The sequence below is a fragment of the Giraffa tippelskirchi genome, chromosome 1, assembly GCF_054371585.1.
Source record: "Giraffa tippelskirchi isolate mGirTip1 chromosome 1, T2T-mGirTip1v1.2.pri, whole genome shotgun sequence".
Taxonomy (NCBI): domain Eukaryota; kingdom Metazoa; phylum Chordata; class Mammalia; order Artiodactyla; family Giraffidae; genus Giraffa; species Giraffa tippelskirchi.
In genome coordinates, this window is record NC_137275.1 from 111,360,838 (window position 1) to 111,387,894 (window position 27,057).

The 27,057-nt window shown below is 48.2% G+C and overlaps 1 protein-coding gene and 1 pseudogene across 5 annotated transcripts in view; both read right to left on the reverse strand.

Annotated features, from left to right (window-relative positions):
* Window positions 1-14,824, reverse strand: part of LOC145506003 (liprin-alpha-1-like) — a 28,151-nt gene extending 13,327 nt beyond the window's left edge. Inside the window, exons 1-8 of one of the 4 annotated variants that reach the window (XM_081489573.1) lie at window positions 14,740-14,824; window positions 11,699-11,800; window positions 11,087-11,227; window positions 10,352-10,498; window positions 8,621-8,704; window positions 5,904-5,983; window positions 3,569-3,704; window positions 704-927 (exon numbers count right to left, since the gene is read on the reverse strand). In XM_081489573.1, coding sequence (XP_081345699.1) covers window positions 704-927; window positions 3,569-3,704; window positions 5,904-5,983; window positions 8,621-8,704; window positions 10,352-10,498; window positions 11,087-11,188 — 773 coding nt within the window. In that variant the 5' untranslated portion in view covers window positions 11,189-11,227; window positions 11,699-11,800; window positions 14,740-14,824. Of the gene's footprint in view, window positions 1-703; window positions 928-3,568; window positions 3,705-5,903; window positions 5,984-8,620; window positions 8,708-10,351; window positions 10,499-11,086; window positions 11,228-11,698; window positions 11,801-12,989; window positions 14,642-14,739 lie in introns of those variants that run through there. The other 3 variants (XM_081489562.1, XM_081489551.1, XM_081489542.1) reach the window with 3 other exon arrangements.
* Window positions 14,825-16,571: 1,747 nt separating this feature from the next.
* LOC145506013 (solute carrier family 71 member 2-like) overlaps window positions 16,572-27,057 on the reverse strand; it is a 125,144-nt pseudogene continuing 114,658 nt past the window's right edge. The window contains exons 9-12 of the transcript XR_014053451.1: window positions 21,136-21,248; window positions 19,573-19,670; window positions 17,662-17,804; window positions 16,572-16,945 (exon numbers count right to left, since the gene is read on the reverse strand). The product of XR_014053451.1 is annotated as a solute carrier family 71 member 2-like (transcript). The remainder of the gene's footprint in view (window positions 16,946-17,661; window positions 17,805-19,572; window positions 19,671-21,135; window positions 21,249-27,057) is intronic.

The window sequence follows — 27,057 nt, forward strand, 5'->3', positions numbered from 1 at the left end:
AGCAGCTCTGCCAGGTCCTGTGCAGGGTCACCGGCCTGCGGCCACTCTGAACGTGGACAAGGGACAGGAGGCAGAGCTGTGCGGGTGTGGCACCAGGCTGGCCTCGGGGCCCCCAGCCACCTGGCTGCACCCAGACCCAAGGCCCCTGCTCGCCATGAGGCGGGCCTTTGGATTCTATCCCGTTTGTAAACTGTTATAACAGCCCAGACGGTGTCTACAGAAAACATCTCACAGACACTGATGAGTTGAGAAGAACTCAAACACATGTCCTTGGACCACTGTCGTACAACAAGCCAATCTTCACACTGGATTAAGTTCAAAAGGAAAATGCAGATCTGAGTGGGAATTTGCCACCCCAAAACCCCAGCTTTTCTGTTTCAGGCGGCTTTTCACCAGAATGTGGGAGGCTCCGAGGGACACACGAGGGCGAACCTTCAGTGCTGGAGGGTGCACGGGCCGCAGGGGACACTGTCACGGCACCTCACCCACCTTGGGGCTCAGAGCTGGTGGGGGGACACCCCACAGCGCCCCCCCACAGCCCTGGCTGACTGAGCTCTATAATCAAGGGCAATCTCGGAACGGAAAATTCTTGAAGCAGACTTGAAGTCAGTTTTCTTACTATGGAACACTCAGCCTTCTCTAAGGAGAAGACAGCTCCTCAGAGAAGCCGAGTTTCTGGGGAGCTGGGCTCGGGCTCACCCACCGGATCTCTTCGTTGATGGTGTCCAGCTGCTCCTGAAGCATCACAGTCAGAGTCTCGGCATCGCCCTGCCCGCTGGGCGACAGCAGAGCGGCCGAGCTGAAGAGGGTGGCCCTGTCGCCCCCGCCGTCAGACAAGTCTGCGTCACTCTCGAACGCCTGGGCCACGTTGGCCGGCACGCTGGCTTGCTGCGCGCGCTCCCAGTCCTTTTCCTTCAGGGTCTGCACCTGGGCACGAGAGGACCACGTCTCGTCAGCGACATTCAGGGCAGCTCAAGTCTATCAGGAACTGAACACAAGTTTACATGGAAGCCCCAACTGTGGATAAACGGGCCATGCTTATGAGACACTGCCATCTCTTAAGCGAGCAGTACTGAAGAAACAGGCAGGAGGAGAATCCACTTCCTAGATGGCCTGGTGACATTCAGGTCTTAGCGTGGATGGAAGGCAATCCTATGAGGTTATTCGCAAGGGTGGGCTGATGGAGTCAGAGACAAACTCCGAAAATTAAAACAATACATCTGTGCCTCCATCAGCCAGGCTGAAGGAAAATAAGAAAAAGAAATCCTTCAGCTCCGCAGCCTCTGGGTCCACCTCAGCGGTCACCACTTGTACTAGTTCACCGAGGAGCGCCATCCTCGCAGGTCCCCAGCCCTCCGTTTTCCAGGCTGGTCTGAACACGCACAGACAGGCGCAAGCAGGGCCAGCAGGGCTGGGAGGGCCAGCCGCCCGCGGGCTGTTCTGGGGGACGGCCCCTCACACCGCAAGGCGGCTCTGTCATCACAGACGTGCGGGAGAGGGCCTGCTGGCCTCCGAGCCGCCCTCCAACTCTCACACCTCACACCCTTCTCTCTGGCACATCTCCCCCCGGCCCACTCTCACCCAGGTCCTGCCTTCTTTCCCAGACATGACCTCAAAGCAGCCAAGGGGCAGCCTCGAGGTGCTGGCTTGCTGGCTCCCTGTCCCCCGCGGCCAGCGCCCTCGCCCCTGTCTTCGTCACGACCCCTCCCCAGGGCTGGGCCACCCCCTGCACTGGCTCCAGGACCACCTGCCATCATTCCTGCTCCTCTCCAGCGAACCAGCTGCATATGGCTTCACCCCCATCAGCTCAGCCAGCACGTCCTCTCCCTTCTCTCACCTTAAAATCGCACAAAGGGAACCAGCAGATTCCTCCTCCAGGGCTCCCTGCAGCGCCCACTGCGGGTCTCTGAGAGCTCCCTGGGAGAGGCCTCTACTGTCCCCCTCCCCGCCCAGTCTCCAGCTCTTTGCAAGCAGGCGGTGTGCCCCGCTCGCAGGGCAGCTCCCGGGGAGCTCTGAGGAACCCATGTTACCAAGCCCCCTCCTCTCCTTGCCCTCCCCCCACCCCAAGCATGTCTCTCCCTGGGCACCAGGCCCCGCCCTCCCTGGGGTCAGTCCCTTGCGCCCCTTCTCAACCTTGGAATGCGGGGCACCCCACAGCTCTACCCTTGCACCCCCTATCTCTCCACGGGCACCTGCCTGGTGACTTTACCTTGTCTGTGCCTTTAAACACCATCTGTATGCCCACGACCCAAGTCCACCTTGAGCTGAGTGAGGCCTCTCCTGGATGCAGGCCGGAACACTCAGCCGCTGACCTCACAGGTCCCCTGGACACCCCATGGGCTCATCCACCTCAACAGGGCTGAGGCCCGTCTCTTAGCTCCCTGCCCTGGCAGCCCTCCTCAGCTCAGGAAACAGGCTCTGGCCTCGAGCTGCTCAGGCCTGAGCCCGGGGTCCTCCCTGATGCGGCCCTCTCTCTCCCTTATCTCCACTTGTTGACAGGACCCTTGATCTATCTCCGAGCGGCTACTTCTCTTCCTGCCTCCGGGTCTCTGTTCAAGGTCACCCTCCTGGAGTCACCTCGCTGGCCACCCTGTTCACACACGATCGTCCCCCCTCCTCAGACAACTCGGGCACTCTGGTCTCCTTTCCCTGCTCATTGCTGTCCGACAGCTGCGTGGGTTTAAAAATGGGTCCACAAATTCTTCCATCCTCTTCCCGTCAAGAGGCAGAGGGGGCAACTCCTGCTCAGCCCCTGAGCGAGGCAGGACTTCGCAGCTCACTCTCGCAAACAGAACTGAAGGTGTGCGGCTTCCGAGACCGGGGCGCAAAAGGCCCCGGGCTACATCCCGCGCTCTCGCTCTCAGAGGGTGTTCTGAGGAAAGCCAGGCCATGAAGAGGTCCACACAGCAGGGACCTGGGCCTCTCCCTACCAGCCAGGTGAGTCTGAAAGCCTGCCATCCAGCCCTGGGGGGCCTTCCCATGTCTGTGCCCTCAGGAGGCCCTGAACCAGGCCCACCTGCAACAATGCACAGAAACGGTGCTCTGTGACCTGCTCACTGGGACGTCACTAAGCTTTGCAGTGATTCCTTACGTCGCAGTGGATCAAGAATGCACACGGGTTTTAATTCACTGCTGGAGTCCTTCTTCTGACGATGTCTGGCCCCAACTAGCTGCTCACTGAATATGGAAGCTCAAACACAGACATGTATGAAAAAATTCATGCCATGAATGAGGCAAAAAGATAAAGGCACTTAAACTTCCAATGAGAATTCTTCTCACTATAAGATGATGGATATGTGTATCCAGTTACTCGTAGGACGATTTCAAAACTGTGCTAATTAGTACCATGCTGGGCCTCGCAGTAGGCCACAAGTTATCAGAATTGGTTCTTTTAAGGAAAAAAAAGCATGTCTTCAAAGTAAACTCTTAGCCAGAAAAAGGAAAATGGGAAGACATAAAGCGATCTATCAACGCTTTGTTCCAAACCCATCTCAGGACCGCAGTGTGAGGGTGCAGGTGCCTCACAAGGTGCCCACCAGGGACGGGCAGGGGGCGGGGGGGTCCTTGCCTTGGACGGCTCGTCACGCAGCGCGGCCAACTGGCCTTTCTGGGGGCACCGCAGCACCGCCCCGCTGCCGGAGGAGTCTGCCGGCCCATCCGCCACAGGGAACCTGAAGTCCAGGGCGCTGTCCAAGTGGGGTTGGCTGAAACACACGGGAGACAAGAGCGCTGTTAGAAGGAACGAGAGCTCACTCTGTCAGTCAAGCCAGAGCCTGTCAATTTGGAAAATCGGCAATTTCAGAGAAAAGGGCCCCCGGGAGGGCGCTGCCCTCCTGGCTCCAACAGGAACAGGCCGCCTGCTGCCCCGCAACCACTCAGGGCTCAGCCCACCATCTGCAAAACTCCCATATGGGGGGAAGGCAGTGCTGACGCGAGGGTGTGGAGCTGACTAGGACGGGATCAGCTGTCTGGGGCTGGGGCGTCCGTGGTCCCCTCGGAGCCCACCCTCAGGTCCTAGGGCGGGGCCTGCACCTTCTCTGCTTTCTCCTTGGCACCCGCACCTCCCCTCCGGCCCGCGCCTGCTCTGACCTCCCTCTCCCGCGTCATGTCCGTGGATCACAATCACCCGTCTACCTGGAACATTTTCTGCACCGCTCTCAGCGCTTCTAAAGGTGCCTCAGACAACCAGCAGCAGAAAGCCCTGAGACCCACAGCTCCGAGCTGAGCCGCACTGGTGTCTCCCATCAAAAGCAGAGATGAGCATGTCACCACACTCTGGGCGGAACAAGGCCCAGCACAGATGCTCAGGCCCTGAGCACTAAGACTTGGGCCTGCTGGTGCCAGGAGCTCACTCAGGAGGGGCCTGCTGAGAGGCGGTGCGGCCCCGCCTTGACTGTGAGCCGCCTGCACTGCAGGACCGCCCGGGGTCTGCTCAGTCTTGTCTCTGGGAAGAGGGTGGCGCCTTCACCTGCAGGAGTCCCTAAACCCGGGAGACAGAGCCCTCCTCCGAGGACAGGACACCCCAGACGTCTGCAGAGAGGCCAGGCCAACCACTGGCTCAGCCTGCTCGGGTTCACACGCTGCTCTGGTCGACAGTTTTGCAAGGAAAACTGTGCTGTGCTGAGATGGAAATCTGGACTCTCCCCGAGCCACACCTGTCTTCCCTCCCGGCTCCCCTCCTCCTGAGGGAACCACTCCTTTCTCTCCTCGACTTCTACCCAAGGGCCCGGGGCCAGACCACACTTGGGAATTGGGTGGGAGGTACGACACAGTCCCACCGTGGACTGCGGACACTCGAGGGTCCTCTGAAGGCCACAAAGGTCTCTGGGTGTGTCGCCCCCCCAACCATCACCTACCAGTCCCCTCGTGGAGTGCAGCCTCCATCTCTCCCTCTTCACCCAAGGCTCTTTCCTCCGGGAGAAGGTCTCAGAGACAAGGTGACCATTTCCACTGGGAGGTCCTGCCAAATACGCCGAGCCTGCCCTGACTGTGAGCCAGCTTTTCTGTCCCCACTCCCTCCCTCCTGAGCCAGCATAGTGCCCCCTACCCAGTCCACACTGCCCGCAAGCCCTGTTCCAAGGCCTCCCTGTGCTGCCAAGTCCCTGCATGAGCCCTTGAGAGCTGCCTCCTGGACACACCCCTCCCTTGCACCAGCCTTTCTGGCTCTGCCTTCGTTCAAATGATATCCCCTTACTCTAGAAGAAGGCTGGGCAGGGGCCCTGGACCGCGAGCATCCCCTAAGCACACAAACACAGAAATATGCGTGTGGGCTCCAAACTGTCTCCTAAATCGGGATTCAAGCAGCAGTCGGTTTCCTACATATGAATGAATGTCACCAGTTAAAGCACTTTAATAACCTTTGCTAAAGTTTCTCTCTTACTTGTGACCATTTTCCATGCAGAAGCCAAAGAAACATTTAAATAATAAGAATTACTGCCGCTACAACAACGAGGAAGAAAAAATCAGGATGGCTCAGTAATCTGGTCGCCTCATTCACAAGCCAGGTGATTCCTCCCACCGCAGCCAACGGCAAGTCATGTCTCAGTCTCCGTTCACGTAGAAAAGACTACAGGTCATTAACCTTCTGCGACTTTAAGGAAACATCAGTGTCACAGTCTGTCAGGTCCCTCAAATGAATACACCCATATATCAACTGGGCCGCCCCCCCACTTCCAAACCTCCGCCTGTGGTTTTGAGTTTTGTCAATACTGTGACCACCACTCTCCCTGGTACCAAGTTCGACCCTGAGGAACGATGCTTGTCCCTTCCCTCTCGCTGGCCATGAAGCTACAGGCTCCTTGAGGTGCGACCATGAGCGACACCCAGTCATACTGTCCACACTCCAGACAGGCCCTTGTCACACTCAACAGTGCTGTGGGGAGCTGTCCGGGGGAGGGCCCTACCCGTGGTGGAGAGGAGCCCCTCCCAGGATCATCTGGTCCACTTCGGCTCTCAGGGTTTCCAGGTTTTTAATCAGCTGGTCCTAGGAGAGAGCAAATGACACAGCCTGCACCGCTTGCTTTCCGGATGTAAAATGACTTGCACCAAAATGTGCATAACAGGTTACATTAGTTGTTATCTACTCTGAACATTTTAATTCTGAGGAAATGTACTCTAAGCGTCCCAGAGCAAATATAAATAAACACTCAGAACAACAGTAACCCTTATAAACCATAATGAATAAGAAGTTACATCTCAGGTGTAGAAAAGCTTCTGGAGGTATCATGGCAAGCCATGAACAACGATGAAGTCTGTAGAGAGAAGCTGGACTTGGGGCGGGGGCTCGGGTCGGGGGAACAGGACTCACTCTATTGCCCTCGCTCCTCTCACTGCTTTCAAGTGTTTCCATGGAGCTCACATTCATTCCTCTACACCCCACTTCACTTCCTCATGGGGTAAAACAAGTCAAACGGGCCAAGTTTCCGAGTCACTCGACTCTTTGTGACCCCATGGACTGCAACACCCTAGGCTTCCCTGTCCTTCACTATCTCCCAGAAGTTGCTCAACCTCACGTCCAAACTTACATCCATCGAGTCAGTGATGCCATCCAACCATCTCGTCCTCTATCGCACCTACTCCTTCTGCCTTCGATCTTTCCCAGCATCAGGGTCTTTTCCAATGAGTCAGTTCTTTACATCAGGTGGCCAAAGTATTGAAGCTTCAGCTTCAGCATCAGTCCTTCCAATGAATATTCAGGACTGATTTTCTTTAGGATTGATTGGTTTGATCTCAATGAAGTCCAGGGGACTCTCAAGGGTCTTCTCCAACACCTCAGTTCAAAAGCATCGATTCTTTGATGCTCAGTCTCCTCTACGGTCCAACTCTCACATCCATACATGACTACTGCAAAAACCATAGCTTTAACTAGGTGTTGCATTGATGGCAAAGTAATGTCTCTGCTTTTTAATATGCTCTCTAGGTTGGTCATAGCTTTGCTTCCAATGATAATTCATATTCAATTCAGTTCACTTGCTCAGTCGTGTCTGACTGTGCGACCCCACGGACTGCAGCATGTCAGGCTTCCCTGTCCATCACCAACCCCCAGAACTTGCTCAAGCTCATGTCCATTGAGTGGGTGATGCCATCCAACCATCTCATTCTCTGTCATCCACTCTCTTCCTGCCTTCAATCTTTCCCAGCATCAGGGTCTTTTCCAATATGAAAATTCATATGAAAAAACGAAATAATTACCTCAAGCAATTTTTAAATGTAATAACAAAGTTGGCAAGTCTGTGTTTTATAAAATGAGCATCAATTTCATGGTTTAGAAAGCTGTTTTAGGACCTACTGTATAAAAAAAAATGGAGAGAAGACACAAGAATGATATATTTGAGACTGGCCCTGTGTTAGAAATTGCTGAGGCTGATGGATGGGTCATGGGTATTTATTATCCTACTGCATCCATGTTTGTGCATGTTTGAAATTTTCCATCGTAAAATCTTAAAAAACAGGGTCTTTTCTGTTAAATATTGTCTGTTAAAACAGAGGCTTCTCCAGCAACACAATTCGAAAGCATCAGTTCTTCAGTGTTCAGCCTTCTTCGTGGTGCAACTGTCACATTCATACGTGACTACTGGAAAAACGACAGCTTTGACTCTATGGACCTTTGTCGGCAAAGTGATGTCTCTGCTTTTTAATATGCTGTCTAGGTTTGTCATCACTTTCCAGGGAGCAAGCATTTTTTTGAATCTCATGACTGCAGTCACCGTCTGCAGTGATGTTTTGTGCCCAAGGAAATAAAACCTGTCACAGCTTCCACAATAAGGCATCGGCATTCAAATATTTTTAAAGCAAAACAAAAGTTGACTTTGAATTGGCTTAGTCATAAACAGCATCCTGATCTCAACAGCCTCTGAGCAGCAGTTCTGAAAGTAAGGAAGTACACTCCTGATCGGGAGACACTGAGCTCTCTGCCTAAGCGGGGAGGGAGCCTCACCACGGGTCTCCTGATGGGAGTCAGAACCACTGCCCCCCGGGAGCCCGCGTATGAGGCTCTGCAGTCCAGGCCCAAGAACAAAGGTATGGTGGGGACAGTACTGACCCCTGAGGCTGGACCTGGGATTCCCCTCCATTTTCTGGATGGTCTGTATGGCCGTACGGCCAACCCTTCCAGGAAACCTCTCTCAGGACTCGCTGATGAGAGCCTCCACCATCGCCCTTTCCTGACGCGCCTCCTGCCTAGGAGCAGCCATCCTACACACACACCCTGTCTGGACCAGCAGTTTGGCACATGGCACTCCAGTGCCACGTCTGAGGCAAGCAGCTCCACACCTGGGCACCATGTCTTCAGTTTCATGGGCCCCAGGCTGGCACCCTCAGGTTTGTTTGAGGGGCAGTCGGGAGGTCCACCTGTATCCCGAACTGGCTGGTCAGAGCAACTAGCACCCTCCTTGAACGTGGGGATGCCCTGGCCCCTGCCCACCGCCTACGGGCGACCACCTCTGGCCCTGCTCCCGAGGAGGTGGGTGCCCGGATCAGCATGTGGGGCCACACACGCACCCACTCGACGGCAGAGACGGGAGCAGTGGAGAATGGCAGCACCAGCCCCCGCCCAAGCTGCGTCTCCGGCCCACACGCAGCCTCCCCGGCCCAGACCCAGCCTCCCCGTCAGCACACGCACCGGCTGCAGCTCCTTGTCCTTCTCCTCCAGTTGGGCCTCCAACTGGCGCAGCCTCTCCTCGATGTTGCCGTGTCTCTCTTCCGCCTGCTGGCCAAGAACAGCGTCAGTAACGCTCGCAACGACTCTGTCCTGACGGCACGCGGGCTGTGACCGCAGGGGCAGCAAGCGGGCCATGCTCTGGGCGGACCACTGGCCCCGGGTCCGCGGGGGGCACGCCCGCATGCCGGCTCACACAGCCTGCACAGCTTCGCGTGTGACACGTGGGTGACGGAGGGTGCTGGTGACCGGCTCATGAGAGGAGACGTGCACCCCCCGCCCCGGGCCCCACAACCTTGGCCGCTTCGCCCTGTCCTCGGACTGCCTGTGGCGAGCCAGCACAGGCAGCAGGCAGCGGCAAGCACAGGACACAGGAGGGCCTGCGTTCTACCTTCCTAAGCTGGAAGTTAAGTTCCAACAGTTTAGCCTCCTTATGGGAGAGCTTCTGGAAGACAAAAGGTCAGACTACGAGGCCGACCGGGGACAGACAGCAGAGATGCCAAGGCAGAGAAGAAACCAACCTTGAGAGGAAGATTACAGGCAGAAGGGCGCTCCCCTTGCGGCTGTTAGTGACGCTGCTCTGGGGGGTCTGCCAGCACCTCCCACCGCCAGCCTCCCGCGACCGGCCCTCAGCCGCTCACTGAGCTCCGGGCAATGCTCCCGCAGCCGCGCCAGCACAGGCCCGGCCAGCTTCTCCGTGCCCAGCCAGTGCCCACTGGCAGCGTGGGGCCACGCCTTTCCTGCCAGAAGGACAGTGTGCCTGGCTGGCTGGCTGTGGGGGCGATGCCCCAAGCGGCGTCACGTCTCCGGGACGCGGCCTCTCACCCGCCGGCTTCTGGGGACGGCGAGCTGGGAGTGGGGCCCTGGCTCTGCACGTGCCCCGCTGTGACGTCTTCAACAAATGTATGAATAAAGACTTAAAGCTGTGTTCACTGCAGAGCTATTTAAGCCATCTCTTCAACGAGAATGGGATTTTTCTAGGTCTCTATCCTGCTAGGATTTGAGTTGCTGACTGAACTCTTGAGCAGCAGTGACTCGGAGCTGAAGTGTCCCGGGGACACATAGAACACAGGACAAAACTGGAGGGAAATGAACGTAGGGATGACACAGAAGCGGGGACTATCTGACACTCAGGGAGCACTCCCATCTCAGATGGGCAGCATGACCCCTGCGTCTGCGCTCGTTTGTGGACTGAGCAGCATGGGCAGGGGCACGGAGGGACAGCACGGAACAGGAGGGAGTAAGCCTCACCAAACCACAGGAAGTACAAACTTTAATCAGACTGGAGCTCTAACCCTGCCTTTTGTCACAGTGACCCCAGTTCCCAACAGGCTGCCGTGAAGTTCCCTGCTGCTCTCTGCTCTTTCAGTAAAAACGCTAACAAGACAACAGATTCACGTTCAAGTAAAACCAAAGACTCAGGCGTGGAATTCCACAAAATGGCTACACCGAATCCCAAATAATTCAAACCTGTAAGCTGCAGTCACCTCCAATTTTTAAAAAATGGATTTCCTTCCAGTACCGCTTTTTTACCATGATGTACATCCACACTTTTGAATGCAGTATTTTAGGGGCATAAGACCTTTACACTGGGACTTGATTTCCAACGTGGGAGTTACATGAAAAGGTCTTTACCTTCCTTCCTCAGGAATTCACTACTATAAAAGCCAGACACAGTTCAGTAAAAGCCATTACCCGTCGATGCATAGAATCCTCATTTGCGATTTCATTTTCAAGTTTATCACTGAGGTCGTGCACAGAGGTGGCTTCACGCTGTGCGGTGAGGTAGCATTTCTCAAGGGTAGTGATTCTCTCCTCCATGTCCGCCTTCTGGGCCATGGCCTACACCGGGCATTGCAGAGTAGAAAAGGTAAGTCATTATCACGCAACACTCCGACACACTTAACAGTAAAACAGTTGGACTAAATCCTAAGTTTCAAATCACACATAAAGTTAGCGTCCTCAAAATTAAACTCCTAGACAGGGCCCTTTTCTCAGACTTGAGCAGAAACGTGCCTACTTCAAATGTCACATTTGCCACGACTGGCACCCATCTGTCTTAACTTCTGTCTGGTAACTCGGTTTACCAAGCTTCTTTTCTACATAATAAACCCAAACAGCAAACAAAAAGTATACTAAACTACCCTGTTACTGCAAGAATTCCAGGAGGAAAGGTATCTGGCATGAAGTCAGGACCTCAGGAGTCAGGAGTGTGGTGGGCTACAGTCCACAGGGTCACAAGGACTCGGACATGACTGAGCACGTACGCAGGCAACGCTTTTTAACCATATAAAACTCTGACTTCGTACAGAAAAAATGTATTTACAAAAATTCAAGAAGCTCAAAAGTCAACTAGTTACATAAATACGTGCATCATCCACCTAATAAGGCAGCAAGTGTACAAATCCAGGACGGCCAGGTGGCTGGTACCTTCTCGCCCAGGGCCTCGTGGTGCTCGAAGAGTGACTTCAGTGCCCTGAGCACCTCCACCTCGCTGGTCATGCCGGCTGGGGACGTGCGGAGGGACGGCATGTATCGGGAAACCAGGTACTCCAGGTGCTCCAGCAGCAGCTGCAGGTTGGGGCCAAAGGAGCACCGTCAACCTCATTCTTGAATTCAGGGCCGATAACTCCTCTCAGCCGCACGCTAAAGCCGAAACCACGCTAAGGCAAGTCGGAATCCCGCCAGTTCAGTCTAAAGTTAGAGTGGACTTCCCCAGTGGCCCAGTAGTTAAGACTCCACAGTTCGGCAGGGGACATAGGTTTTAATCCCTGGTCGGGGAACTAAGATCCCACACAAAGTGGAGCATGGACAAAAATGTAAGTTAAGAGAACTCCCCCCTCAAATGTACTAAAATTACATTAGCTCTCATCATAAATTTGAAGCAAGGTATGAGAACCCCGAACTGATCCACCTTGGTCTGCTCAGTGGGAAGATGTGAAAAATGACTTGAAAACCAGACCGAGTTTAAAGACAGCAACATGGAGCCCAGTGGTGGCCCCCGCAGGGCAAATGTCAACACGTGACAATCCCCCTACTGACCCTGGTGTTGTTCCTTTCGGCTTTCAGCTCAGCGATTTCTTCTTCTCGTTCAAGAAGCTGCTCCCTGCATACATCTAGTTCTTTAGTAAGTTCTATAAACTCCTAGAAGACAGTGAAATGAGTAAGTAACTAAATGCAAACACAAATTAAAAAGAGAGCGAGCTGCTGAAGACTGACCCTGTCAAGTCTCTCCAGGCTCCACGCAAAGGATCTCCTTGCCCCTCCAGAGAAGAGGGGGTCCCCTGACCCAAAGATCACACAGACCACCACAACTCAGACTGGCCTGCAGCCTCCACCTCGACCTGGCAGGCACGCGGCAGGGGAAAACCCGGAATCCAAGCCTGCCTTCTCAAGACCCAGGGGCGTCTGAGAAACTTTCCTAAACACAAATCCTAACAACAAAGTGGATAAAGAGATTCTTAAATGACACCCAGACAAGTGACCTAGAACCACTGGGGAGAGTGAAGAACAAAGGTAAGGTCTACAAGGCCACCAGGCTGTGGAGTGTTCCTCTGGGAAAGCTATGGCACCCCAAGGCCATCTGTTAGCCTGACTCCACTGAAGTCACCCAGTTAAACTGGTTAAAATGTTAAATTCACGTTATATGTATTTTACCACAATTTGTGTGCACACGGGGCCGTCCACCTGGTGAACTTGCTCAAAGTAAACCACACGGAGTCTTTCATTCTTCTGTTTTTCTTTGCAGAAATACAAAAATCCTGGGCTATGTATCCCCTACTACATACTAAGCATTCAGCACCCAGAACAGTGCCCAACTCTTGAAAGAGGCATATAGTAGACGTGTGAAGCTATAAGGGTGTATGTTATACACGTAAACCAGTAGGTACCAGTCATTAAAATACTGGACACACTGGTGTGTGCTTTGTAAGATGGAGACGTTAAGGGGCTTAGCATTTCTGCTTCAAGGACTGACTCTCTAGCTCGATCCACAGGCCCCAGAGACTCCTCCAGCCAGTATATCCCTTCTTTGGAAGAGGGGAGATGTTAAGGGGCTTAGCCTTTCTGCTTCAAAGACTGACTCTATAGCTCAGTCCACGTGCCCCAGTGACTTCTCCAGCCAGTGTTTCCCTTCTTGTGGGGCCCCCGCCCATCCTCCACGCAGCACCTGCACAACCTCTTACAAGGTCTACCTGCTGGGGGCCATCCTGCTCACTAAGGCCAAACGCCCTGGCCGGCAGGGCCCACAACTGTGCTAACAAAATGAAACACAAAGCCAACGCTTTGCCGGCTGAGGGTCAATGTGACGGGCCCAGCCCCCGGCTGCTCTCACCTCAGGCCACTCTGCTTCCAGGACTTGGGCCGAGGCCAAGTTCTTCCTCCTCTTGGCCTTTGCCTTGGGGTTGCAGCACTGGAAAAGCCCCCAAAGGCGGGTCTTTCTGCGACCCATCCTCGCGGATGGGGGCAGCCCCCCACTAGGGGGCAACTGCTGATTCACAATCAGATGCCTCAGCACCCGAGCTATCACCACCGATCTCACAAAACGACCACCACTATTCACACTACGACCACCCCACTCTCACACACACAGCTCTCACACTATGACCACTGCTCCCACACTATGTCCACCAGCACCGGTGTCTCAAGAAGAAATGGCACGAAGGCTCTGCCTCCAGCACGTCTCCCTGGAGCCCGGAACCTGGAACCCACTGAGTCACAAGGGGCTCCATGGTAACAGGGGGGCTGGCCTCAGGCCCACCAGCAAGGGCGCAGAGAAGGGGGAGGGGCTGCCAAAAAAACGGCAGGTGAGTGTGGGGTGCGGGAGAAGGAAGGCTGTGCACACAGCTCAGCCCCACCGTTAAACATGACCCTGCAAGGTACTGGTTCACAGTCGAACCGAACAGTAGAAACTGCTTCAGAAACCACCACCACGAGGAATGAGCACGTCTTCTGAGTGGGCTTCTGCGCCCTCCACCCCTCAAACAAGCCTCCAGTGAGGCTAGTGAAAGGGCACCCCTGAACTTAAGGGTGTCCCCGGAACCCACCTGGCTGAGGAGGACTCTCCACGCTAGCTGCCCCTCACTCTCACCCTGAGCTCGGTCCTCCCTGACTGACTCCCTCACTCGAGCTCTGCAAGGGCTTGACCAACCTCGCTCCAGGCACTTAAAATGAACCCACAGTGGGTACAGGGGTTCATTCAACCTGCTGTGAACTCGCCCTCTTCACTTCGACCCTGCGCTGCCAGATGACCCTGCCCCGTGGGGGCTGCACGGTGGAGGTTCAGGGGTGCCCCTGCCTTGAGCCGCGACAGCCAGCGGCCCCAGACCCCGCCAGGTGCTGCCCCTCCCTCTGCGCCCGAGTCCCTCACCCCCTCTACTGGCCCCACTGCCACCCTCATGGCTCCCCACTCGCCAGGGCACAGGCCACACTACTCGGGGCTCAGCCCAGACCTCTGCTGTCACTGGAGGACCTCGGTCCCTGGGGTACTTGGGGTCCTGTATCCACCCATCTCAGAAATCACAGACTCTGGGAGAGACAGAGTACAGTTTGGGGTCCCGCCCGCAGTTCACCAGGAACACATTCTCTTTTTTCGGCTTTATCTACTGGAGTTCTCTGAGATGTCTTTTTAAAACCTCAACTGTTGCTTTCAAAAAGACTGTAAAATCACTGTGCTCAACTTGAAGAATAAAATCTTCATTTTCAACCTTAAAGTGAAACTGGAAGGAAGACTAAAAGCAGTCGTTTTTTCAAACAGAAAAAGAAAACCCGCATGTGACCGTGTCACAGAACACAGGTCATGCAACCCCTCCCTCTTCAGCCTTCTCCTCCACCAGCAGCAGCCCGTCATCACAAGGCCTGCCCTGGGCCGGCAGGGGCAGGGGAAGGGGGCAGACCGGCTCCTCTGTCCCCAGGCCGCGTGGGTCATGTGCTCCACCTTCTTCCCAAGTTCAGTGGCACTGCAACAGCCCGGGCAAGCTGGGGATTCTGATCAGAAACACACCCGTGGGTACTAAGCAAGGACCCCTGGTTCTTGTTTTCCCCACTATCAAACAAAGATGATCAGTATAATCAGTGTGACTCACATGTGGCTTCAGACGATAGAAGACTCTTAGGGCTTCCCCACTTCCAGTCACAGGCGCAGCAGCTTGTAGGTCAGCCTGCTAAGAGCTAGAAAAGCCAAATACAGTTTAAAAGAGGTCCTTAGGCAGCCACAATCCAAGGTTTCAAACAAAAGGGAAGCCCAGTGAGGGATTCCACCTTTTGGCTACTGTGAATAATGCTGCTAATAAACATGGGTGTACAAGTAACTGTTTGTATCCCTGTTTTTTAAAAGCTGTGAACTCATTTTGAAGATTTTGACATTAAACTAAGTTTGAGAATACACATATCTTTTGCATTAGCTTAAGGACTAAAAACTTATTTTAGCTGAAAGTCACCCAAAGGAGAACCTAAAGAGCAATGGTACCATTTGCTTTAAAGAACTACAAAAGACATAAAAGTATCCATTGCAAATTTATTATGCATTAGGAAGCTTAACTTAAAAACCAACAGCATAGTAAAGAAAGATACGTTATCTTCGTTCATAGCAGAACAGGTTTCAAAATATATTTTCTTCTAAATGTATTCAGTCAGTACACAATCCTTTATAAAAGTTGTATACGTATTTTTTCTGTCAATACTTTCATTATATTTATAAATACAAGATTTACATAGCACCCCATCAAAAAAAATGAAAACTGCTTATGATATAGCTACATATATTTCATACCTATAAAACTTTTAAAGGAGTGCTATGTTAAAGACGGGCCCTAGTTAATGCTCCACTTACTCGTGCAGCAAAACACACATAAATCTGTCAAGTTTTCTTTGTCCATAAAACATCTTGAAAAACTAGCAAGACACTTGTGAAACTGAGCTTCTTATACCCAAATTTTAGAAAGGGATTTGCTGTGCATATTCCTATGAGATTCAAAAGGCAGATAACAGATGAAAACAAAGACTGAAAACAAATGCCTACATAAACAGTTAAGGTAGGGATGTGATGAATGAGAAACACGGAAAAGCAGGACACAGGATATGTGGGTGGGAGTGAATAGTAATAAAACATTACACGAGTCTAAACTTGGATATAAACTCCACTGGTATCCAGTTACTTTCACCTTCACTTAGGAATGTTTACATTGTTGAAAACCTTCTTCTAAGCACCCTCCAATTTCTATGTTGCCATCAGAATGCTTGATGTATGTTTTTCTTTTGTAAAATCACCATGGATTTTACCATCCATGGTAATCACGAAGACATCAGGTCTAGGAATCTGAACTGCTAGTTCTTCATGATTTAGATTTATTAAAATTTTTTCCTTCATCTGGTAAAGGTATTAAATAATACTAATCAGTACTGTTACTATTCAGAGGTGTATATGCTGAATTTCATTCTAGCCAAGAATAGGAAGCAGAGAAGGAAAGGAGAGTAAGACTAGATTTTTGCTGACCTTAGAACAAAGGCAACAGATCCCTGATACTGAGTGACTCCTGAAGCAGCCACTCATAGACCGCTATGGGATAAGTGCACAAAGTTCAGAGAAACAGGAGAGGAGAAAATACGGGATTTTTTATCCTAAATTTTGTCAGAGATGGCAGTTGTATTACAATCTTGCACCTTTTGAAAAGGACATGATGATTCCTACACTGACATTATTAAAGGAAAGCCATCATTTCTACCACAGATGACTTCTTCTATTTGAGTTTCTGAATGTGGATCCCAGATAACTTTGAGAGTTGCATATTATTTGCAGAAAAGTATAATATTTCAAATCTTAATTAGTTCTAATGTATAACGAAAGGAAAAGGAAAAGAACGGTGGAAAAGGAACAGGAGGAGGAAGGGGAGGAAGACAGAGGGATGGAGGCGGTTACTTCTCAAACTCAGCCCTGAAGGATGCCACTAGCATCTCCCCTCCAGCACCATGAAGTCTCCATGTGGTGTGGCTCCCCCATGGCTCTCAGAGACGGCAGCCACAGAATCCTTTCTGCAGAATTTATAGCTCAGTGCACTGATTCCCCGGCCCTTCGAGGGAAGAAAGCTCCCAGATGCTGCTGTCCTGCAGCAGTGGCTCAATGTCCTCATCACTGCCACGTTCTGGAGTGTTGGCCACGCTGCCACTGATACTGTTGCTGTGTTTTTGAATTCCACTGCCTTTACTGTACTCAGGGATGAATACAGCAACCAGGAAAGACATAAGAACTATACACGCCCCAAACAAAAATGGTGGGCCTGGGATGACAGCTCCCTGGTGGGTGTGGAAACAAATGAAGATGAAGAATTTGGTTAGCCTTTCAAACTAAAATTAGTACTAGATAAACCAAAAAATAACAATAAAAAAATAAAAACCACACCACAGAAAAGTGAGTTATTTTCTCATTAGCAAATGTTCATTAACTCTCACGGCAAATCCTAACAAAGCCTGGTGTCTGGAATATCATGGAGGGCAGCTAATCACTGCTTTGTGCACCACTTTCCGACAGCTTAACCAAACATGTCAGCACAGCTGGTCTCTCTAATCTTGCCCTGTGACCTGAGATCATGCAGTCTGTACACGTAAGAACATTAACTCCAGTTTTGTACAGAAATCTATATTAAACATAGATTGGAAGGAGGGAAGTAACAGCAAATAAAAGGTAGAAAAAGCACTTTAGCTCAATTTGTAGCTGGAAGTTTAGGTCATTTATCTTTTATTTGGCCTGAGTTTCACCAGAGGACAGCATTCTAACCAGAGAAATTATGTAGGTGAAAACAGAATCTGAACAAAGGCAAGAAAAATATTTTACGTAAGACATTATCACTGAAATGATCCCTCCCTAGTCCCAAGAAGCAATGAACACAACACTTACTACTCTCAAATATTTAGTAATATTATAAAAATAAGAACACTTTCCAAATTTAATGTCATAAGTTTTTGCTCTAATCAGATACAATTGTTAAAAACTAGGCTTATTACCAAATTACCTGTAGGGCAGCATTGTTAGAAATCAATTCTGGTTCCAACTCAGTCAGTTCCACATGGAACATGTAGAATATGAAGCCATACAAGGCTGGCCCCAGTCCATTACAGAGTCCTCTTATTCCAGTTATGATACCCTGGACAACTCCTAAGCCAGAACAAAGAGAAGGGAGCCAGTCTTCTCAGAAAAAGCGTCTCAAGATTGGAGACTTCAGAGCCCTTTCTTTCAAACTATAAAATACTGATTAAGCTGGACTGAGTACCCATCATACTGATATCCATTCACTGTACAAATGTTTCCTTGTCCTTTTCTATGCCCTTATAATGCTGTCCTCACTACCTGTCCTAAGATCTCTAAGGATATGAAATGACACCGATGTTTCTAAAATCCCTTTGAGGCTGAATTCCCCCTGAACAACAGATCTTCCTATAAACAGGGAACGATAAAACGAACAATTTAATATTCTCAATTTACAGGCAATTTCTACTTTTTTGCAGATTGAGATTTTCCTCTTCTACTTATTTAATGGTGCTTTTACAATAAAAATCTGTCCTTTGCCTCTTGTACCTCTGCCCAAGGGTCAGTCCACAGGGGTCCTGAATCTGTGTGCTTCCAGCACCTTCTGACAGATTCTATTCCTCACAGTCATCACTGTACTCCAAGTACACCTGTACTGAAAAATCCCAGAAGTGTCAATTTCTAGGGATCTCTGGTGTCTCATGTGGAAGGTAAAAAATTAGCTTGAATGTATGTTTCTGTAAGTCAAAAATAGTCAAATACCATTCAACCTAATATACTGTGTTCTAATAAGTTTATATGCTGACATTTAGAAACATCTGTATTAATACATGTAAGCATAAAAAAAGCCAAAGCAAATTCATGCCCTGAGAGGCAAGATAAGAGTCTCTTAGAGCCAAGGCAATGCCCATCCTTCACAGATAGCTCATGCCTTTACTTGAACCACAACATCTCCCAAGGATGCAGTCAACTAAATGACCATAACCAGGGTAACACACAGATTTGAGGTCTTCAAATGATACTGTTATATTTAAAATAGATAACCAGCATGGATCTGTTGTAAAAAAAAAAAAAAAATTAAAAAAGTAGATATGAATAAAATGGCTAATTTCCAATGTGAAAAAATAAGTGCAACCAATGAACTATATTTTCCAATCTAGTTTTTTTTTTTATTGAAACTTTTTAAAGATTTCTAAGGCAAAATTTTTTTTCTTCTAAAACTCACTATTTTCTAACTATAGTCAGGTAAACCATTAAGTGATGGAGAAGGAAAATAATTAATTTCAGCAGTAAGAAGTACCTGATACGGAATCCAGAGGCACAAGAAGGATGAAGAGTCTAGACACTTACAGTGCTACTCTACACAGTCATCTTACTTTTGCCTCTCACTCTGCATCCAATTATCAAGAACTACACAGATTGATCTGCTCTTTATCTGCTCAAAGAATCATCTTCTAAACTGAGTAAATAATGGACTTTGAGTGATTCCACATTGAAGAAACTTCAGTGATTACAGTGATTAAATAAAGAACTCACTGTTTTTCTAGCTAGTCTATCATTATTTAACAGATATTTGTTAAAATATGAGTATAGTCTAGTAAATTATGATGGTAACATAAAAGGAGAGTCAAAACTGAAGAGAGAAATTAGATAGCTGTATTTCTAAGTATTCTGACTTGCTGTGTCCAGATTTCAAAAATATGAGTATAAAATCAAAGCAGGAAGGAAAAGAGAATTTTCCTATTTGTCAAAGTAAAGAAGTATGATTGTTCAGCAGGGACCACACAGCTGTAACCTGTTTCTATGCTGATATGGAAAGAGGGTCAGAGATGCTCATGCTTCTGGCAGGTACATCTCCACTGAGGGAAAGAAACAGTGAGGGGGACAGTGACCTCACCTTGCTGATCTGACTCTGCATTCTGAGAGACGAGAGTACTGACTGCTGGGAACGTAATGCTGGACATGGCGGCCACAATCCCTGCTGCCCACATCATCCTGCAATGACAGGTCAGGCTGTGGTCAGGGGGCAGGCTAGCCCCAATGAGAGCGCTATTCAGAGTACAAGCGGCAAAAGCACAAAATGCTGTCTGTGTCTTGCACTAAGTTGTATTTATTTTTTTCTCTTTGAAAAATTTTTTTTTTTAAAAAACCTAGAAAGTTACACAGCACACTGTTAATACTAATACTGATCACTTCATGAGCTGGGAAAGTTTCGTTTCTTTATCTTACCTGTCAAAATATGTTTTTCTTCCTGGTTTCTCTACTGCCACCTTCAAATGCAAGCTCAATGAAATTCAAAAGGATTTCTTGTTTCTATAAATCCACATTTTTTCTCACCAATTTTCCACTTTTTTCTTTATACTTTTCAAAGGCTCACCTCCAAACTGCCCTTAGGCTGCTCAGTTTTCTACCCTCAATAAAGTGTTGTGTGCAACCAACAGAAAAAAATGGAGACCTGAAGTTCAGGATGACATCTTGCAGATTTCCAAGTCTGCTTCCTTTAGACCTTTGTCTCAATGAAAGGAACCTATGTTCCTTTGAACTTATGTGTGTGTTAGTATTAAGCGTGAGTGTGAGCAAAGTCCAGTGCCAATTGAGCTAAAAACCTGTTTGGCCAGACTGTCTTGGGGATGACAAGAATAACCTTACTTTTAAAAGGAAAAACACTTTAGGTTGATAGAATTAGCTGTTGAACCAAAGTTCATAGGACTGAAATTAAGGTTTCCAAGAGCAAGAAGAATCTACCACTGACCACCTAAAGCATTTCAAGTTCTAACCTGTGTCCTTCATTTCTGGTTGTAAAATAAGGACCAAGTGAAACATTTTAAATGAAGATATGAACTGTAGTATTTGGTAATAGGCACATGAGGGAACCTGCCTCACAACAAAATAGCATTCACTTTTTTTTATCTTTTCTTATTCCACAGGGCTTAATTTGACTCGCTTTCTTATTAACAGGAATCTAATTGTTAGAAGTAATAACTGTCTCTGGGTACAGAAGCTTTTGGAGCAGATCTTAGTGTTTATCTAAGATTATATTATATTATAAAGATTATGTCACTGTCCAATGTCACTCAGCTAATTATAGCAGTAAATCCTGCCATAATCAGACATATTTCCTTGTTTTCTTGTTTTGTTTTTGACTATATGTGCTGTCACCAAAAACTGACAAATGTGTTTAACAATTAGGCATGAAACTTTTTTTGGAGGGTTGGAGAAAGAGATACTTATATTTAGTTAAGTAGCATCTTACTGAAAGCTTGCTGAGGTGAAGGCAATCTGTCTGAATAATGCGGGATTATCTAGCTATACCCTTCCTCAAACTAAGTCTAAAGAGTTTTTGAAATTTTGAATACACTTTGCTAGTAAAATAAGTCCTGCTTCTTTTGCATGAACACTCAACGAATTCAAGCTCCTCTAAAAGATAAATCTGTCATGAGACTCTATCAGAGAGACTTACCATGCTTGAGATCCAAAACCGTACCAGGCTAACTGGAACATCTGGAAGCCCAAACCAAGGAGAACAGTGTTCTTATTCCCTAATGATCTCATCAAGCTAGTAAGAAAGACCGTCTGCAAAGCAAAGGGGACAATCATTAGACATCATATAAGCACAGATATTTGATGCAAGCTCTGTGGAAAAGCCCATTGGTGGTGGCCAAGAACCTCCAATTGCAGCCCACTTGACCTGAGACCTTGGGAACCACACAGTACTGATGCAGCTCTAAAAGGAGTGAAGCTTCGAGGGCTTCCCAAACTGACTTGGGCTCAGGGCCTTCAGCCTCCTCCCAAAAAATCTGTTTATGTGTTGCTTGTTGTTGTTCAGTTACTAACTCTTCGACCCCATGGACTGCAGCACGTCAGGCTGCACTCTCCTCCACTATATCCTGGAGTTTGCTCAAACTCATGTCCATTGAGTCAGTGATGCCACTGAACCATCTCATCCTCTGTTGCCCCATTCTCCTCCTGCCTTCAATGTTTTCCAGCATCCAGGTCTTTTACAATGAGTTGGCTCTTTGTTATCAGGTGGCCAGAGCATTAGAGTTTCAGCTGCACTCCTTCCAGTGAATATTCAGGGTTGATTTCCTTTAGGATTGACTGCTTTGACCTCCTTGTAGTCCAATTTGTGGGAGTTAACAGTTTCACAAAGTTGGATTGATTTAAATATGATTTTAACAAATATAAAATGTGTTAGTCACTCAGTCATGTCCGAGTCTTTGCAACCCCATGGACTATACAGCCCGCCAGCCTCCTCTATCCATGGAATTCCCTAGGCAAGGACACCGGAGTGGGTTGCTATTCCCTTCTCCAGGGAACCTTCCTAACCCAGGAATTGAACTCAGGTCTCCCACACTGCAGGCAGATTCTTTACCGTCTGAGCCACCACTCTGCTAAAAAAGTTAGGTGAGACAGACTGAAAGGGGATAAGATAAAAGATGAATCTTGGGCTAACTAACCAGAGTTAATATTAAAAAACAACAACAACAACAAAAAACATAAGCAACTTGAAAGGTTAACATAATTTACACTGACTGATACAGTTAAAAAGTAAAAGGCGTTTACCTGAATGTACTCCTATGAGGTATATCAGTTCTAGTATTTTGGGAAAACAATTTTGTGGCATTCTCATTTCTCTTCCGGACAGAGTTATCACAGAAGAGTGTTCCACGTGGCCTACCATGCTTTAAAACAACATATGGCCCCTTCATGGATCCCAGCCTTGTCGTAAAGGGGCTGGCATAACTCTATGAAGCTATGAGCCATGCCCTGCAGGGCCATCCAACATGGACGGGTCATAGTGAAGAGTTCTGACAGAACGTGATCCACTGGAGGAGGGAATGGCAAACCCCTTCAGTGTTCTTGCCTGGATAACCTCACGAGCAGTATGAAAAGGCAAAAAGATATGACACCAGAAGATGAGCCCCCCAAGTCGGAAGGAATGTAATATGCTACTGGGGAAGATCAGAGGGCAAGTATGAACAGCTGCAGAAAGGATTAAGTGGGTTGGACAAAACAGGAATGACACTTAGCTGTGTGTGTATCTGGTGATCAAAGAAAGTCTGATGCTGTAAAGAACAATACTGCATAGGAACCTGGAATGTTATGTTTATCAGTCAAGTTGGACGTGGTCAAGCACAAGATGGAAGAGTGAAAATCGACATTTTAATTATCAGTAAACTAAAATGGACAGGAATGGGTGAATTTAACTCAGATGACCATTATATCTACTACTGTGGGCAAGAATCCCTTAGAAGAAATGGAGTAGCCCTCATAGTCAACAAACGAGTCCAAGACGCAGTACTTGTGTGCAATCATAAAAACAATAAAATGATCTCAGTTCATTTTCAAGGCAAACCATTCCAACATCACAGTAACCCAAGTCTATGCCCCAACCACTAATGCTGAAGAAGCTGGAGTCAAACAGTTCTCTGAAGACTTACAAGACCTTCTAGAAGTAACACCAAAAAGATATGTCCTTTTCATTATAGGGGACTGGAATGCAAAAGTAGGAAGTCAAGAGATATCTGGAGTAACAGGCAAGTTTGGCCTTGGAGTACAAAACGAAGCAGGTCAAAGGCTAACAGACTTTAGCCAAAAGAACGCACTGGTCATAACAAACACCCTCTTCCAACAATATAAGGGATGACTCCACACATGGATTTTACCATGTCAATACCGAAATCAGATTGATTATATTCTTTGCAGCCAACGACGGAGAAGCTTTATACACTCAGCAAAAACAAGACCTAGAGCTGACTGTGGCTCAGATCATCATCTCCTTATTGTAAAATTCAGGCTTAAACTGAAGAAAGTAGGGAAAACCACTGAGCAATTCAGGTAAGATCTAAATCAAACCCCTTATGATTATACAATGAAGATGATGAATAGATTCAACAGATCGGAGAGAGTGACTACAGAACTATGGATGGAGATTTGCAACATTGTATAGGAGTCAATGACCAAAACCATCTCAAAAGAAAAAGAAATGCAAGAAGGCAAAGTGGTTGTCTGAGAAGGCTTTACAAACAGCTGAGGAAAGGAGAGAAGCGAAAGGCAAGGGAGAAAGGGAGAAAGATAGAGATATACCCAACTGAATGCAGAAAATAGCAAGGAGAGATAAGAAGTCTTTGTCTCAGTACATCAGCAAATTTGGAAAACTGAGCAGTGGCCACAGGACTAGAAAAGGTCAGTTTTCATTTCAATCCCAAAGAAGAGCAATGTCAAATAATGTTCTAACTACCATACAATTGCACTCATTTCACATGCTTGCAAGGTTATGCTTAAAATTCTTCAAGCGAGGCTTCAGCAGTCCATGTATCAAGAACTTCCAGATGTTCAAGCTGGGATCAGAAAAGGTAGAGGAATAAGAGATCAAATGGCCAATACCCGGTGAATCATAGAGAAAGCAAGGGACTTCCAGAAAAACATCTACTTCTGCTTCACTGACTATTCTAAAGCCTTTGATTGTGTGGAAAACAGCAAACTGTGGAAAATTCTTGAAGAGATGGGAATACCAGATCACCTTACCTGTCTTCCAAGAAACCTGTATGCAAGTCGAGAAGCAAAGTAAGAATCGGACGTGGAACAACTGACTGGTTCCAAATTGGGAAACGAGTACGTGAAGGCTGTATATTGTCACCTTGCTCATTTAATTTATATGCCAAGTATGTCATGAGAAATGCTGAGCTGGATGAATCACAAGCTGGAATCAAGACTTCTAGGAGAAATATCAACAACCTCAGATATGCAGATGATACCGCTCTAATGCTAGGAAACCAAAGAGGGACTAAAGAGCCTCTTGATAAGAGTGAAAAAGTTGGCCTGAAACTCAACATTAAAAAAACTAAGATCAAGCCATCCAGTCCCATCACTTCACAGCAAATAAAAGGGGAAAAAGTGGAAACAGTGAGAGATTTTATTTTCTTGGGCTCCAAAATCACTGCAGTGACTGTAGCCATGAAATTAAAACACACTTGCTCCTTGGAAGGAAAGCTATGACAACCCTAGACAGCATATTAAAAAGCAGAGACATCACTTTGCTGTCAAAGGTCCGTATAGTCAATGCTATGGTTTTTCTGTAGTCATATACGGATGTAAGTTGTGTCATAAAGAAGGCTGGGCACTGAAGAATTGATGCTTTAGAAATGTGGTGCTGGAGAAAACTCTTCAGAGTCCCTTGGACTGCAAGGAGATCAAACCAGCCAATTCTAAAGGAAATCAACCCTGAATACTCACTGGAAGGACTGATGCTGAGGATGAAGCTCCAATAGTTTGGGCACTTGATGGGAAGAGCCAACTCACTGGAAAAGATCCAGATGCTGGGAAGATTGAAGGCAAAAGGAAAAGGGGGCTGCAGAGGATGAGATGGTTAGATAGCATCACTGACTCAATGGACATGAATTTGATCAAACTCTGAGAAATAGTGGAGGACAGAGGAGCTGGCATGCTGCAGTCTATGGGGTCATAAAAAGTTGGACATGACTTAGCAACTGAACAACATAGCTATTTCAGGGAAACAGCCTCTCTGCAGTCCCATACAACATAGTGAATGTACCTAAGCGCATATCAATGAATTAACTTGAAGCACATATGCCCTGCTTTTGGTGGTCCTGTATTTAAAAAAGATGGGGAAACGTTTAATTGTTGTTGTTCAGTTGCCTAGTCATGTCAAACTCTTTGCAACCTCATGGACTGCAGCACACCAGCCTCCCTGTCCCTCACCATCTCCTAAAATTTGCCCAAGTTCATGTCCATTGCATCGGTGATGCCATCCAGCCATCTCATCCTCTAACACCCTCTTTTACTTCTGCCCTCAATCTTTCCCAGCATGAGGGGCTTTTTCCAGTGAGTCTGCTGTGCACATCAGATAACCAAATACTGGAGTTTTGAGCTTCAGCACCAGTCCTTCTGAAGAGGATTCAGGGATGATTTCCCTTAAGATTGACTGGTTTGATTTCCTTGCTGTCCAAGGGACTCTCAGGAGTCTTTTCCAGCACCACAGTTTGAAAGCATCAGTTATTTGCTGCTCTGTCTTCTTTATGGTCTAGCTCTCACAACTGTACGTGATCACTGGGAAGACCATAGCCTTGACTATACGGACCTTTTCCAGCAGGGTGATGTCTCTGCTTTTCAACACACTGTCTAGGTTTGTCACCACTTTCTTTCCAAGAAGCAAACGTCTTCTGATTTCAAGGCTGCAGTCACCATCTGCAGTGATTTTAGAGCCCAGGAAGAGGAAATCTCTACCTACTTCCACCTTTTCCCCCTCTAATTGCCATGAAGTAATTACATATAATCCTAATGTACTGACTTACCACATTTCTTCAGTTTTGTGGATAGCAAAAATTGTAATATTTACAAATTTTCACTTCTACTATTTTTCAGTATTAAAATAATATTGAAACATTCTTCTGGTTAATTTCAGAATAGTAGAGAAAGACTATGGTTGGTGGTTGTAAAAACAAATTTTTATGTGCCAAACCTATGTATTAGGGGTAACCACACATATTCTAAAAAGCACTAAAAATTTATATTAAATTCCAGAAGGAACAAGATGGTGGAGGAGTAGGTGGATGTGGCATACATCTCTCTCCATGGATACATCAGGAATATACCTTCAGACACAGAAGTACTTGCAGTACACAAGCTGAAAGCAGACAGGAGTACTTGACCAATGGAAAAGAATATATAGAACCACACAAAACTCAGTAGGATGAAGGAACTAGGGGGAAAAACAGGAGTGTCAGTAGGACCGGATCTGTCCTCGGCACGTTGGGAACTGAAGCAGGGGTCCGATCCCCACATCAGGGCAATTGGCTGGGTCAGAGGAGGCTGAGAGTGAGGCAGCTCATCTGTGGCAGCCTAAATGGAATGAGAATCTGACTGTCCTTGCTGCAGCCACATATACCCTGGACAGGGACACAGGTCCCCTGGAAGGCGCAGCAACTGGGAGTTGGAGTTTAGGGATCGTGGAACAACCCCAGGGCAAGGGCTGCTGTTGACGGCAGAGACACAGGCTGAGGGGCCGTGAGGGAGGAGTGTGTGGTGGTAAATGCCTGTGGAGGAGAGCCAGGCAGCCATGGATGCAAGGTGATACTGGTGAGTTACGCCTAGAGGGTGGAGCCATCACCACAGCCCTCTCTCCCCACACGTCAGCACTGGCACAGAACAATAGAGAGGCTGGCCCATCAAGTGCCTGATGCACTGAACTACAGAGTAGGACCCCACCCAGTGTGCTCCTTTCAGTGACTGATGCACCAAACTATAGAGTAGGACCCCACCCAGGGGGCCCCTTGATGTGCTTGATGTGTAGAACAACAGAGAAGGACCCTAGGCAAGAGAGCCCTCTAAATGCATGAATGGATGGAGCTACAGAGAAAGA